Raw genomic sequence first — 15,576 nt, 5'->3', positions numbered from 1 at the left:
GTCATGATCTCAGTGGCAACAGTTAATAATAGAAAATGCTGTAAGCATCCTAAATGTTTAGGCACGGGAGGTTATCCTTAACCTTGGATACATCTCTGACCCCTTTTTGATTAAGTTGCCACTTTAGGGTTTACTGATTTGGACCCCTCAGGCCTTGTAAGACTTCCTGCATGGGGAGGTTTAAGAGCTACCTGTTTATATCATTATCTGAATAGATGGAATTAACTTTACATAAGCTTTTGAAAAAACTGCTTGATGATTTGTATTCCCCTCCCAGGCAGAGGGATTACCAACTCACTGACTTTCATAGTAGATCTTCATCTAAAGTCTTATCATGCGCTACCCAGGCTAGTAACCCCCTCACACACACACACACACACACACACACACACTGTTGCTTCTTCTCACAATGTATGCTCTGCATTCGCGGTGAGAAGAGTGCTTGGCTCCCCAGATTAAAGGATTATCAAGTGCAGACTTGCTCTTTCTTCACAACTCTAGCCTCCACACTGATAACAGCTGCTTTACCTTCAGGTGTTTTTGTATCATCATCCTTTTCATATAGAATTACTTCTGTAGTGCCATCATGAACCCCTATTATTGTTCACAAATGAGTGTAAATAAGGCATCTAAACTGTTATCTTTTTAATTATTGTTCATTTTGAATTAGATACATATAATTAATGCATGATTAAATATGTGTTAAGAAATCAAAATGCAGAGCCACAGCATAGCTGTACAGTATAATAAAAACAGAAGAATAACCTAAAGTGATTGATGCAGTTGCTTCCTTCCTGCTCCTGGCAGCTAGTTCTCATTTGCTTAATAACAGTGTGAGAAGAAGCAACAGAGAGAGAGAGAGTGTGTGTGTGTGTGTGTGCCTTTTTTTTTGCCTGTGCTCACAAAATATTGGCGTTAATATTTGTCTAGGACTCTTGTGTAACCACTTTTTTTACATGCACAGATATTGGTTATTTTTGAATTTGTACAATGAATAATATTTGTCTATTATTAGGTTGGGCAAAACTGAAAATTGAAGAATGCGCTGCAAAACGACAGGCAATGATTGATAGTGGTAAAGGTAAGCATTTATTAATTTCTCTTCTGCTAGACCAGATAGTGTAGACTTGAATAATATATTAATTTTTTTATATTTGCAGTGACCAAATTATTTACTTTATCATCATTCTGCTAATAAATTATTACATTATATTACATGATTTTGCTTGTTTTGTCATTCCACTTGAAAAGGAAATATAAATTGTCTTTTGAACTTTGAAAAATATGAAGAAAATTTATAATTTTTGGGGAAAAATCTTAATGTACAAAATGTTTTTAAGTTTGGTATTAGTTTTTCCTTACATATAGTTTACGAAGTAAACAATGAGGAAGATTTTTACTGTACACCTGAAATAATTATTACCATAAAGGAAGCTTACATGCTTCCTATCTGGCCTTTACTTTTTTAGTAGACTACACTTTAAAATGACCTAAATGTAAATTATAATGGACATTTCTTACTTTTTGACTGGAAATCAATTCTTGGATTTCATTGTAGGTTCCCATCTTACCAAGTTAGGTCAGCATTTAAAAAACCATATCAAGCAAGGAATATCAAATGAAAATTAACCAATTGTATGTACAGTGTATCATATACTGTATAAACAGAAGCCATTCTTTTATACATATGTTACATTATTGAAAAGAAGAAATGAATTATCAATACATTTATAAACTTCTGATAATATACTGTGCTAATTTGTAGGGTAATACGAGGCAAATTTATTTCGAACAAACCCTTCAGTAGTGTTGAGCCCTTGTGGTCCATGCTTTTCCCTTAACATGTGTATTCTTAAACCTTGTAGATGGTTTAGAGGAGGAACTGAAAACAACCTACATTTTTTACATATCAGGACCTATCAGTAGGAAACCAGAGCTCTGGGATGTTATCATACAGTAATGCAGAGTTTTCTCTTGCTTGTTTGCCAAATTTTGGATGACTCTTAGTCACTAGCAGTCATCAGAACTTATAAATCTCTGTTATTTCATTTTATTTCTTAGACATATGTTGATCTGTACTAACAGAATGGTCTTCAGCTTCTGGAATTATCACCGGGTTATATGAGCTAGCATTAACGAATTTCACCTCTAACTTTAGAGTGTTTGCTGAATTCATTGTTTCTGCATTTTGACTGATGCTGTGTGGATGACTCAGACAGTGAGAAATTCTTTAAAAGTTTTTGTATTAGAATAAGATTATGTAAATGGTTGTATTTTTGGTACGTAATGTCAGTGTGTAAGCCTGGCCTATTGCCTAGCCTGCATGTGTATACATAGTGTACACTGCATTTGTATACATACAGTGTACATTGTGTATGTATATATACACTTGCACACATACAGCAGTAGAATGGGCTTGTTGGCAATTACAGCTTACAGCTTGTCAGCTGAAAAAGGACAGAAAAAACAGGTGACTGTTGAAAGGAAAAGAAATACTTGTTTGAGCTTAGGCAGTGTATAACATAGGTTGAAACTTTTGGTAACACTGTGATGCAGTGTGTTTACTGATAAATAATACATGTATAGTAACCACATGTTGTTAAGGGTTATTAACTTTATCAAAACTTGGAATGAAATAACCAGACATAATGTAAGAGAGTTAGGGGGTAAACAGATATACAGGCAGACTTTCAAACAATTGCTTGTGGAACCTGCAGTTTAGTTCTCATACTTCATACAGTACCAACTGATGGGAGGGCTGGTGGTAAATCTAAGCGGTTGTTAAACAGGTATGTCATTATGTGAGGAATGTGTTTATTTTCTTGTATTTGCTAACTGCCACACAAGCTGTCCAGTACTAAGTGGATGTTGCACTAGTGTTGCTTTCCCCTTTTTTGTTATGTGCAAGGTACAAGTGTTGGTTTTTCTTGACTTTTTAGTGTTGGTATCTAATTATATACAGCTGGATATATGTGGCCTCTCCACTGCTGTGTTCAACAGCCTGGTGTGCCTGTTGTGCTTGCAATGCCTGTTTTGTCTGCCTTGACTACTTCTCCTGTTGTCCCCACAGCTGTGCTCATTCCCAAGAGTGGTGTCTTAACATTAGCAGTCTCTACTGCTTTGGTATTTTGAGCTGCTCTGCTGACTGCAACAGTTGTGAAGTCTGCTCATGTACTGCCACTTCTTTTCTGCCTACTGTTCATGCCCAGCAAGCTGCCCATGCTGCTGGCACTATTCCCATTCATCCTAACTTCTTGGCCTGTTCTTGCCTTCCTCTAGCTGTTACTATTTTTGTTGAAGTCCATCATCCTCCTGTAATATTGAAGACTTAGTTTAGATTGCTATTTGCCTCCCGAACCAGCCAGCAGAAAGAGAAGCTGTGAACCTTTACGACATTGTACTTAGCCTTCAGTTTCTTCAAAGTGTATCATTCCTGGCCTCATGGCTGTGATCCAAAGCCACTCCTACCAGAGGCTTGAGGTATAAAATTCGGGTCTTCTTAAGCACATCATCCATCATTTGCTGCAGAGGTCACTGCTAAGAGTGCTCTTGCCTCTTTTTTCTCCTGATTCTGTTTCAGTGTCTCTTCAGAAGTAGACACCGACGAATGTTTCTGCAGGCTAAATTATATCTTCCCCCTCCCACTTGTTAACCTCTTGCTCAACCTGCTCTCTACCCTTAAAAGGTATCCTATATGACGGGACATAAATAGGTCTCGTCCCTCCCTCCAAATGCACTTTGTTCTAACACATCTGTTAACCCCAGTTTATCCCCTTTCAGAACAATTACAGCTGAATATTCAGCCAAAACCTCACCTAACCCCTTTATGTATTCTTTATAGTCTGCCTCATCTAAGTGATTCCTAATTATCTCCTTTCTAACCTCCATTTCAGCTCCCGAAAACCCATTTTGCTCCCCTGTTAATGCCACTGATACAATTTCATCACTCCATTCTTGTAAATCTACAATATAAGTGTTCCTCTGATACCTTCTAACTGAATTATTGCAGTTCAACAATTCCACCCATGTAACCCTTTTATTTAATACCTTATTTATTGACTGTACTCACCACTCCTTTAAGTTTCTCACTGTCCTCCACTACACATACCTGTTTATTCACCTTTAAATCACTCACCTTCAATTTCATCATACCAACCACACCAGGTTCTAAAATTATATCCTCCGTTAAAACACCTTTATATACAGTATCCTTTTCCACTTACCATTAGGCTCACATTCACCCTGTGATTGATTATCTCCCACAATTTCTTCATTATTCCCACTTACAGATATATTCCCCTCCATTTCCTCACCACCCACATACGTGATAAAACTCCCAGTTTCACTAATTGTTATACCTCCTTTACTAGGTTATATATAAATTCTGATCCTAGTACAAGCTGGGTGCCCCAATAAAACCTTATTACCCACGTTAACACTTCTCACCACCAAAACTGACTCCCAAGCAAAAACAGATATCTCCCTCTCCTACAGTGTCCAGTTTATGAGCTTGCACATCAGACACACTGTCCTCCGAGTGCCTAATTCGTGCCTGCAGGAACATTAATTGGAATAAGTCAAAATCCACTAGACTAACCGTCGCCCCTGTACCCACAAAAATTAAGAGACTAGACCCAGTTACACCTCTTTTCACCACTGGCTTCCGTTCTCTTATATCTCCCAAAAGCCCTATATGATAAGAAGAACCTATCCTTTCCCCTTTGGCTGTTCTGCCCTCCAAAAAGTCAGTCTGTTTTTAGACTTCTTTGGATCTCCCTCCTGAGGAGCTTTCCTATAGCCACTACCAAAATTCTGGCTCCCAGGTCTATCATTACTCTTTTTGAGTAACGGGCAGAACTTCCAATTGTGTGTGGAATTCTCACACACACCATGGTATTTAACCCAGCAAAATTTCTTTGTGCGCCCCTGCCTATTGCAATTTAAGCAGTGAAACTGTCGTGTTTGATCCGTAAATTTCCTATTACTCTCTACTTTAGCACAAAAACCACCGAAAATAAAACCTGACTCTCCCTGTGGAAAGTTCCATTGACCACCCATTTTTGTTTTCATCCCCCCATTGAAAAATGTGCTATCTACTGTTGGGCATGTCAACGTGCTTCTTTATTTGGGCAAAAATAAATGGATTCATCAGATATAGGCTCCACCGGACCATCAAAACTGCTCACAGTGGCATCCAGAACCTCATTCAAAGCTAGGAAAATAGCAGTAACCTCTAAAAATTTTCTAACGTTATAGCATCACCATGCACCCAGCCCAAACCTCTTAATTTCTCCACTAGATCCGAAGCTGTATCAAATAACTGCAAACTGAAATCTATCATAGAGCTCTGCCATTTTCTAATCTTGTAAAATGCCCTCAAATCCTGAACCAAATAACCACATTCATCTGCCCCATATGCAGTTCGTAGAAATTTCTTCAAATCATCCCAAGTGAGGCATTTTTTAAATTCAAAGCTATGACAGCGTTGGCCAATATCTCCCACGTCCAAAGCAAGAAAACCTTTCGCCTTATTAAAGGAATCTGTCTCATCTGTGATCTTTGTAGTCAAATGATTTTGAACACTCTCAATAAAAATCTTGACCGGCTGTTTCAAATTCCTGTTCACCAATCCTGCAAAAGGCTAAATTGGAGAGGCGAAAGAGGTTACCCTATGAATCAATGTCTTATAGCTTGTCATTTTCAGTAATCTCCCCTTCTGGTTTCTATGAATGAAAACTACTCCACACCCCCGTAAAAACTCTCCCCTACCATGAACGCATGTAATAATAAAACTTGCCCAATACCCTCTAACCTCCCCCTCAAAAAAAATATTAATATCCCCTTAACCTGCAATTATTCACAAAACTCCATGGGAGTAAATCACTTCTTATGCCTGCGCAACAGCTGAGCACTACGTCACACAAAATTCAAGGTTAACCCTCCCAGAAAAGAAAGAAAATGAATCCCAGAAACAAAATTCACCCTTCGACACCAAACTCTTCAGTCTCCATGCAAAACTGCTGAATGAGCAACAAAGACTGTGCCCATCTATATGCAAGTAGAGGCCACACACCCTCTTATCACCATCCAGGAATTCCACAATTCACTAAATCCCACACACACATAAGTGACATATAATTTCAAAACAAAAAGCAAAACAAAATAAGCTCCATAAAAAAAAGAGAAGCAAAGAGAAAGTAAAAAAAATCTTGATCAGTCACAACCCCCAAAAAATAAACGAACTTACTTTGTCTTCTTCGATTACTGCCCCAGTGTCTCCGCAACCATCCCAAAATTCACGAAGTTACACCCGCACTTCCATTAAAAATACACAAAGATATAATTACATCTAAGAACACCGTAAAACACCCAGCACTTGTTAATCACTCTACATTTTGTCACCAGCTGAGAAAAACTAATCATCACTGCATACCCGGTTGCCTCCTGGGATAAAAAATTCAAGCTCAAACAATATACAGTGAACCCCCCGTATTCACGGGATGCGTCCCACACCCCCCCCGCCAATAGGTCAAATCTGCGAATGCTCAAAGCCCCTCTAAAAACACTTAGAACTGCCCATTTTGATAGCTTAAACCAAGAAAAACCCTGTAAAAATGCTTATACCTGAGTATTTTAATAGTTTTATCACAAAAAGTGCATTTATTCATGAAAATGATATGAAAATACAGTAATTAGTGAATATTTCTCAGTGAAAAATACCGCGAATGGGTGAATTTTTCGCGAATGATGGCTAGATATGTTCCACAGAGAAACCCGCGAACCATGAGAACGCGAATACGGGGGGTTTACTGTACCCCTCAGTCACAAATACCAACAGTCCTGCATTGAACCCCCCAGATAATGCCTTGTCCCTACATGTATCCTTACTTTATACCTATCTTTAAATGCCTATCACCATTCATACCTCTCTCTTTGGTGTGGATTCGAACAAGCTGCCACCACTCTGTTATGCCTCTATTATGAAGGATTCATTTACCTCATCTACCTTCAGAAAAAGTTGCAGGCGTTGGTAGCCCAACATTGACAGTCTCCAAGAGATTCTCTCTCTCTCTCTCTCTCTCTCTCTCTCTCTCTCTCTCTCTCTCACACACACACACACACAAACCCCCAGTACCTATTTTATCTAAGGTGTGGAAATCAAACCTGTTCTACCAAAGATAATGAATAAGTTGAAAACATGGTAAATAAGGAAAATGCTAAAAGAACAAAAGGAATGTTAATGATAAAAGGGATTTTGACAGAGGAAAAATCTATTTCTGAGGAAGGTCCCGTGTCACCCGGTGAAATTCCATTACAGCACGAATTTCTAGGTATAACAATGCTAGATATACCAGAGAAAAAGAGCTTTCAGGAAAGCTGGGGTTACTACCCCAGTCGATCGTCTTTAGAAGACGCCGTATAATGAAGGGTGAGTGAAATACCACTACCACGGAAATATACTGAAAGATCTCTCCTTATCAAAACCCCGTAAAAGAGCGGTGAGCCGTTACAGCTCCCACACCTAACACCCGCCAGGACGGCGACACCAGCGCCACCTACTTCATTCCATGCTAGCACTAACCCCAGACTTGGCATGTGCAAGAAGGGGAGGGAGTACTAGACTAGACAGGGAGGGTCACCGGGTGACACGGGACCTTCCTCAGAAATAGATTTTTCCTCTGTCAAAATCCCTTTTCTGAGTTCAGTCCCGTGTCAGCCGGTGAAATAGTGATAGAGAATCATGCCAAGACTGCTACTACTGGAAAACAAGGGGGGTAACCTGAAGAAAAGGCAAAATTGTAACGAAAATAACTTTAATTAAGGAATCTCTTCCATGAAGCAAGAATACTTAAAAGTAAGGCAACTTAATTTTAAGGCACACCAATAAACTTAACACTACAAAACACTGGAGGTCCCCGGTTTGATGGGGAAAAAACCTCAAAAATCTTAAAATTACTTAAAAGTAGTGAAACATGAAATGTGCACAGAACAAGAAATACAACCTTAAAACTATATATGTAAACTTAGACTTAAACATGTAAGAGACAAGACTAATGAAAATAACACACGCAATTATCCGGGGTACGTGGAGCCAACAAAAACTGTCCAGTACCCCGCAAACGAAACAATTATGGCTAATCAGATTACAGTTTTCCATCATCAAATACAAATATATCAATATGAAGAGCTAGGCAGTGAGGTATAAACGACCAGGAGAATAAGCAGAGAAGCAAATGAGGTAGGCGGGCGGGGGGGAAAAGGAAAGGATATAATTATTTAATGTGGGGAGATGACACTTCCCACTGCTATAGTAGAATATTTCAGGGCTTCGAGTGATTTTAAATAGTGGCGTTTAAACACTAGAGGTGATTTCCAACCCGTATATTTTGATAACTCTGAAAAGTCCATATTATGAAAATAATTAATAGAAGTAGCCACTGCTCGAATATCATGAACTTTAGGAACTGAGTCTGGGTTGGCTTGTTTAATGAAATACAGAATTTGTTGTCTTATACCATTAAGGGAAAGAGTACCACCTTTCTCCCTGATAAAAAGAGGACCCGACTTACTCTGTGGAGTTCTTGAGAGGTAAGATTTAAGTGTATGGACTGGACATAAAGATTGATCTTGAGGAAGGGGCACCACCTTCCAAGGAGACCACCTGTCCTGTGGGTCTTCGTTCTTAGCTAAAAATCTAGGGTCAGGGGAGAGGAGGACATCTCCGGATGGGAGGAAGTTAACAAAATTATCACCTCTAGTGAGAGCTGACAGCTCTGAAATTCTAGCACCTGAAGCCAAACTAAGTAAAAATAAGGTTTTCCTTAACAGATCTTGATAAGAGCAATGTAAGTTATCCAACTCTGACGCTAACTTAAGGACGTCATTGAGAAACCAAGTAACCGAATGTGGACGTGATACTGGTCTCAGACGAGCGCATGCTCTGGGGATGGATGAAAATAAGAATCTGTAAGGTCGATTTTAAAGCCGTAAAGAAATACTTTCTTCAATGCCGACTTGACTGTGGTAATAGTGGCGGGAGCCAGACCTTTCTCAAACAGTGACCTAAAGAAGGAAACTCCTAAATTAGTCGTCATAATTTTGGCTTCAGATGCTTTCAGGAAGGAGGCTAACTTTTGACTGCTGAGTCATATTGCCTAATAGTAGAATCTCTTTTATCTGATTCTAAAAACAGAGTGTTGACAGGGTCAATGTTTGCTCCTTTTTGAGCTGCGAACTTTATAAAGTCCATAAAGCTAGGGCATCTTGAATCCTTGAGGAAGCTGACACAGTCTTGGTTTGTACTGTCTGGGTCAGAATGGGCTTGGGAATCCAAGACTCCGCAAGCCCAGTTCCTGAAGGAGAGGAACCAATTGCTCTTTGGCCAATAGGGGCTACCAGAGCTGGTTGACCTTTGAATGTCCTTAGTTTGTGTAAAACTTTCAGCAGCAAATTTATTGGAGGAACAGATAAATTCTCTCCCAATTGTTCCAATCTACTGTCATTGCGTCTGTGGCGAAACGCCTGAGGGTCCAGGTTGGGGGCTACGTAACAGGGGAGCTTGAAGTTGCTCTCCGTTGCGAACAGATCCACTTGGAGTCCCGGAACCCAGCGGCAAATCCATTGGAAAGATTCCGCATCCAGGGACCACTCCGTCTCCAACGGGGTAGTCCTGGACAGGGAATCCGCCACCACGTTCCGGACACCTGCTAGGTGGGTGGCTGACAGGTGCCAACCGTGCTTGTTCGCCAGGGAGAAGATAGCTACCATCACTTGGTTTACTCGACCTGATTTGGAGCCGCCCCTGTTGATGCAATGAACTACCACTGCGCTGTCTAACACCAACCTGATATGAATCCGATTGGGAGGGCGGATTTTCTTCAGCGTCAGAAAGACCGCCATGGCTTCCAGGGTGTTTATATGGAACTGCTGAAACATTGTGGACCACGTTCCCTGTACTTTCTGTTTTGGTGAATATCCCCCCCAGCCGCTTAGAGAAGCGTCTGTGTGGATAACTAGTGCCGGAGGGGGAAACTGAAGTGGAACTGTTTTGGGACAGGCCCTTGACTGTGGTCCAAGGCCGCAGCCTTGTCTTTAAGATCCGAGGGATAGAGGAGACCCTGTCCCTGAGCTTGGTGTTTGCTCGACTCCGCCACACCCTGTTTATGTCCTTTAATTTGGCTTTCAAGAGCAGGTCTGTTACTGAAGCAAATTGGAGAGACCCGAGGACCCTTTCCTGGGACCGACGGGATGCTGACTGATTTTTGAGAAACCTCTTGGTGAGAGATGCTATCTCTTTCCTCTTGGAAGGAGGGAGAGATAACGTGTGGGAGGACAGGTCCCACTGAAGACCCAGCCATTGAAACCGAGACTCCGGAGTCAGGCGGGACTTCTCCCTGTTCAGCTGAAAACCCAATGACTCTAGGAAATTGGTGACTATGGACGTGGCTTCCTGACACTCCGGAACAGTTGGAGCCCAGATTATCCAGTCGTCCAGGTACGCTGCTAGGGAGATTCCTTGGGACCGGAGCTGCTGTACTACCGTATCCGCCAGCTTGGTGAATATCCTGGGTGCAATGTTCAGACCGAAGGGCATGACCCTGAAGGAGTAGGCTTGGTTCCCGAGTCTGAAACCGAGGAACTGAGAGAAGTTCCGCGCAACTGGGACGTGATAATAAGTGTCTGAAAGATCGATAGAGGTGGTGACGGCTCCACGCGGAAGTAGAGTCCGAACCTGAGCTACCGTAAGCATGCGAAACTTGTCGCATTTTATGTAGAGATTTAGACGCGACAGATCCAGGATCACTCTTTGCTGACCGGAGTCTTTTTTGGGAACAGTGAATAGCCTGCCTTGAAACTTTAGGTGCCTTGCTTTCTTTATTGCTCGTTTGTTGAGCAATTCTTTTACATAATCCTGTAGGATTGATGTAGGTGGCTGGTAAAATCTGTTTGGAGGGGGAGGATTCTTGATCCAGCTCCACCCTAGTCCCTTGGACACAATGCTGTGTGCCCAAGGGCTGAAGGTCCATTGGTCCCTGAACCAATACAGGCGACCGCCTACCTGCGTTTTCTCAGTGGGAGGGAGCGGGTTTGTTCCCTCTACCACGTCCTCTCCCCCTTGGGGTGGTGTTAGACTTTCCTCTGTAGGGGGCCTTGCCCCTTCCTCCCCTTGCCACCCTATTGAGGCCGTGAAAAAATCCACGGCCTTCATATGTAGGGTTGTATGCTGGTGAGGATACATAGGAGGGCGCCGCTGGTTGGACCAAAACGTACTGCTGGGGTTGGGACTTAGAGGTAGATGGCTGGGCCACTGCCGAGACCGGGACGGCTTGAACCATCGCCTGATGAGGCCTCTTATGTCTCCTGAACCTTTTTCCTCCTCTCGTCTGGGGGCCGGCCGATTCTGGGGTCTTGCGCTTATAAGTGGGAATTCCCCACCGAGCGCGCGAAGACTCTGATTGGCCCGTAGCCTCGGACATGACGGATGTAACCTCTCCTTCAGGGAAGAGGTTAGGTCCCCAGATTGAACTTTTAATGAGCTTGTTAGGCTCGTGGCAGATTGTAGCGTCAGCAAAAATAAATTTTCTACATTCCAGCCTAGCCATAACAAACTCATGCAAGTCTAACTGGAAGGTCGCCAGGAAAGACTTAGCTAGGACCTGGAAAAAGGGTTCGTCCGAGCCGGAGACGGCAGTAGCCTCAGTAAGACAGCCGGAGCTCAAGGACCGGGCTAACTTAGTCCGGGTCTCAAACTCCGCTTTAACAATGATTCCGGCAGCTTAGGAGTTGCTCGCTAAACTGCGTGGAAGCGCAAAGAGGGTCCAGCTTGCCTACAGTGAAAGTGTGACGGGCGTCCACCCAGAACTCGTTACTTCCTGGGAATACCAGGAAGTAGGGTCTGTTTCCCTCAATTGAGGAAAGGGATTCCCATCGAGGCATGCTCGGGTTGTGGCCAGAGCAATTTTGTCCATACAAGGAGTGGGAAGATCTTCACCTAGGGTGAACATCGTGAAATTGCCCTTGAAAGGGGTCAATTTTGTGTTCACTGCCTGCCACTCCGTCAGAGTGCGCAGGAGAGCCGACTGGGCTTGGTCTCTAGGGATGATGACAGTTTCCCTAGGTACCTTGTCTGACGAATCCAGGCTTCTTCCGTAAGCCTCACGAAGCCAGGATAAGGGGGCAAGAGATCGGGGGGGAAGAACTCCAACTCCTCCAACCGTCTCATGCCCAGACCGTCTAAGGTAAGTTTGCCATCATGTTGGATGGCCCGGAGTGCGAACCGCCAAGGGTTTCCGACATCAAACGGCGGGAGGTCCGCAGTGTCGGGGATAGAGTACTGCGGTTCTGCTTTAGGTTGGCGAGCCAAACCTTCCAGTACACTGTCATAGGTGGCAAACTTTTCTGAGATTTTCTCAAATCTAGAATCTAGGTCCTCCGTGAATTGTTTGTACAGTTCAGTGGCCAGGGCTTGTGCGTCAAAAAGAGGCTGGCGAGGAGGGCTTGGTTTTGCCGCCCTCTTACTCGCGCCCTTGCCAGAGGAGCTAGATTTACTCCCGGAGGCTACCGGTCCTGGGACCTTAGCCTTCGACGGGGGGAAGGGCAATGCCTTCTTAGAAGTCGAGGACTTATAGCCCTTCGCCTTCCATGAAGTCTTCAACTTGGGGATAGCAGACGGAGCTCTATCACCCAAAGAGGAAGACTTCACAAAACCTGCAAAAGATGATACAGATGAAGCAGGGGAGTTAAACAAAGAGGGGCCCGCTCAACATCCTCACTTACCTCTCCACTTACCACCTGGTCCTGCTCCGTATTCATAGGTTCCAAGTCGAGATTTAGGGCGGCAACATCCTCCGAGACCTCGGCGTACATGATGTCCACTTGAGGTGGCTGGGTCGCATCACGGATCTGCTGGATAATAGGGGTGGCAAGTTCTTCTGGTACTGCTGCGCCACCCGTGCGCCGGGTAAAGCAGGTCCCTCAACCTGGCGTCGGGACGTAGGGCTTCCCGACGGAACATTCCTGCCAAACCCAGCCACCCAGGCCCGGAGGGATTCCAAGGCAGACTTCTTGGAAGTTTCATCCGCCTGCAAGGAAACCTGTAGTTAGTCAGGAATGCAAAGACCGACGGAGAATATAAACAACCGTAACGTATGAGGAGCATGGACCGGAGGAAAGAAGACTTTCACTTACCGACTCGTCTTGGATGGTTGAGGAGAGAGCGAAGCAAACCTCACAGCCATCGGGGTGCCAAACAACCAGGTCGTCCAGCCGGACCGCACAACCAGCGTGGGTCCGGCACACTACGTGCCCGTAGGGTTGTTGAAGGGAGGCGGTACACCCCGGCTCCTCACAACGAACAGTCTGTAAAGGTAACAGTACATGAACCTCACACTCTAAGCAAAATAAAGCCGGCAAGGCCGGGAAACTCAACTACAACCGGAATACTCCGGTGTAGAAGAACTACCAAATTAAACTGGGCCAATAAGCTTTAAATGCACAGAGCGGAAGTTTAAGGATTCATACCCCGGAGGACTCCGGGGAATGAAGAAATGAGAAACCAGAAACCAACCATAAGGGCTGCCAGAAAATTAACGGCGGAGCCCCCAGGTGTGGGACCGGAATCACGTATATGGTAGAACAAAATAATAATAATAATAACAATAAACAAAATTAACAATGATGGTAACCCTCCGGAGACCGGAGGGGTCTGTATGCTAGCGTGACATAGAATCATCCCACATCTATCTCCCCGCCGGAGAAACAAATGGGTAAAGGATCAATGTTCATAACATACGGCGGGGCCACACCTAAACCCTAACTTCGTAGCTCGATGGGGAGACGAGAGGTGAGACAGGATTCGAACACGCTCGAGCAACCGAGCCACCCACCCCACCACAGCGAAGCTGGGGACGATATGGGAGGGAGCGAATCCCTCTACCAATAGGAGAAGTCTCTGACTCGGAGAAAACGCCATCTAGCATCACCCGCACGAGTCGCAAGGCTGAGGGGGGGAGGGTTAGTGGGGAGGAGTAGGCTACCGGAAGGGGAGAGGAGACAAGGAGAACATGACACCCGCTCAACTGCAACCTTCCTTCCCAATGAACTTGGAAGGGAAGCCTACTCCAGGGAGTTACACAGCCCAAAGCCCAACATCTCCTAGGCGTAGCCTAATAAAAACCAAACCTAATATAGGTTAGGAAGGAGAGAGGGGTGAAAAAGGAGAGGAGGAACCAACAGGGAGAGAAATTTTGTGCCAAGAGCCAACAGGGAACGAGTAGGGGATAAGTAGGCGACTAGCCTAGAGGAACACGTCCAAAGAACTCGATTCCTCCGAAATTGGGGGAAGAGGACTAAGGGGCTCACTCTGACCCTAAAACGAACCCTGAGGAACAGCAACAAAACTCCCTCAACCTGATCTCCGCACCCAGGGCAAGGGATGGAGCCCACACTACCACCACCATACAAAAACAATCAAAATAAAATTACGTTCACAGGAAGTGTAGCCTACCTCGGGTAATTTCAAAATATTTTATAAGGTTCATCAGAGGCAAACTACACAACCAAAAATAAAAAACAAATAAAACTATAAACATTAAACTTAAAATAAGAGCACCATCTTCAAGAATAACATAATAGCCTATGAGACTAAATGAAAAAGAACCCGACCTGGTGGGGGGGGGTACAGGATGGAGCAACTCCCTAAGAGAGGCCGACAGGCCAAAAATGCAAAACAAAAACTAAAGTTGGAGGGGGAGCCACCGCACGGAACCACCAGGAAGGAATTCAAGGGCTAAAATCTAAATATATATAGCGACTGGGAGAAAACTCCGACCGAAAGAACAGAAGGAGTCGCCTCGCGGTCGACATGGCTGATAGGGGACGCCGTGGCGTCATAAGAAGATCCCAATATTTATGAAAATACGAGACCAAAACAGCCATAATTAGATCAAAAACCCCACAAGAAGATGGTACTTAACTTAGAGATGGAAAAGGTGCTCAAAGCCATCGTAGATGAAGAAAAATTAATCCAAAATAGGGACGAGCACACAAAAGAAGCGAACGTATCACGTGCTAGAAAATGGAATGAAGTAGGTGGCGCTGGTGTCGCCGTCCTGGCGGGTGTTAGGTGTAGGAGCTGTAACGGCTCACCGCTCTTTTACGGGGGTTTTGATAAGGAGAGATCTTTTGAGTATATTTCCGTGGTAGTGGTATTTCACTCACCCTTCATTATACCGACGTCTTCTAAAGACGATCGACTGGGGGTAGTAACCCCAGCTTTCCTGAAAGCTCTTTTTCTCTGGTATATCTAGCATTGTTATACCTAGAAATTCGTGCTGTAATGGAATTTCACCGGCTGACACGGGACTGAACTCAGAAATGAATATTTCTCCAAAAGAGCAACTTAGTAAGCATCAAAATTATAAATGGGATTCTTCCCCATTTCACTAATGAATCTCCATTGTAATCATATGTCCTTTAAATGACCAGTTCCCATAATGGCAATGTTACATGCATATATGTGTAGATACATGACTATCCCAATTTAGCCATGTTCCCTTTTGAAGTATCTGCCAAGGA

General features: G+C 43.7%; 1 protein-coding gene across 1 annotated transcript in view; it reads left to right on the top strand.

Moving 5' to 3' along the window:
- The window catches only part of LOC136843714 (methylmalonyl-CoA mutase, mitochondrial-like), a 418,104-nt gene that overhangs the window by 220,217 nt on the left and 182,311 nt on the right, over positions 1 to 15,576 (top strand). The window contains exon 10 of the mRNA XM_067112308.1: positions 1,016 to 1,081. Coding sequence (XP_066968409.1) covers positions 1,016 to 1,081 — 66 coding nt within the window. The remainder of the gene's footprint in view (positions 1 to 1,015; positions 1,082 to 15,576) is intronic.

This window comes from Macrobrachium rosenbergii, chromosome 12, assembly GCF_040412425.1.
Source record: "Macrobrachium rosenbergii isolate ZJJX-2024 chromosome 12, ASM4041242v1, whole genome shotgun sequence".
In the NCBI taxonomy this organism is placed as follows: Eukaryota; Metazoa; Arthropoda; class Malacostraca; order Decapoda; family Palaemonidae; genus Macrobrachium; species Macrobrachium rosenbergii.
The sequence above is the reverse complement of the archived record's forward strand: the minus strand, read 5'-3'. Positions and strand labels throughout refer to the sequence as shown.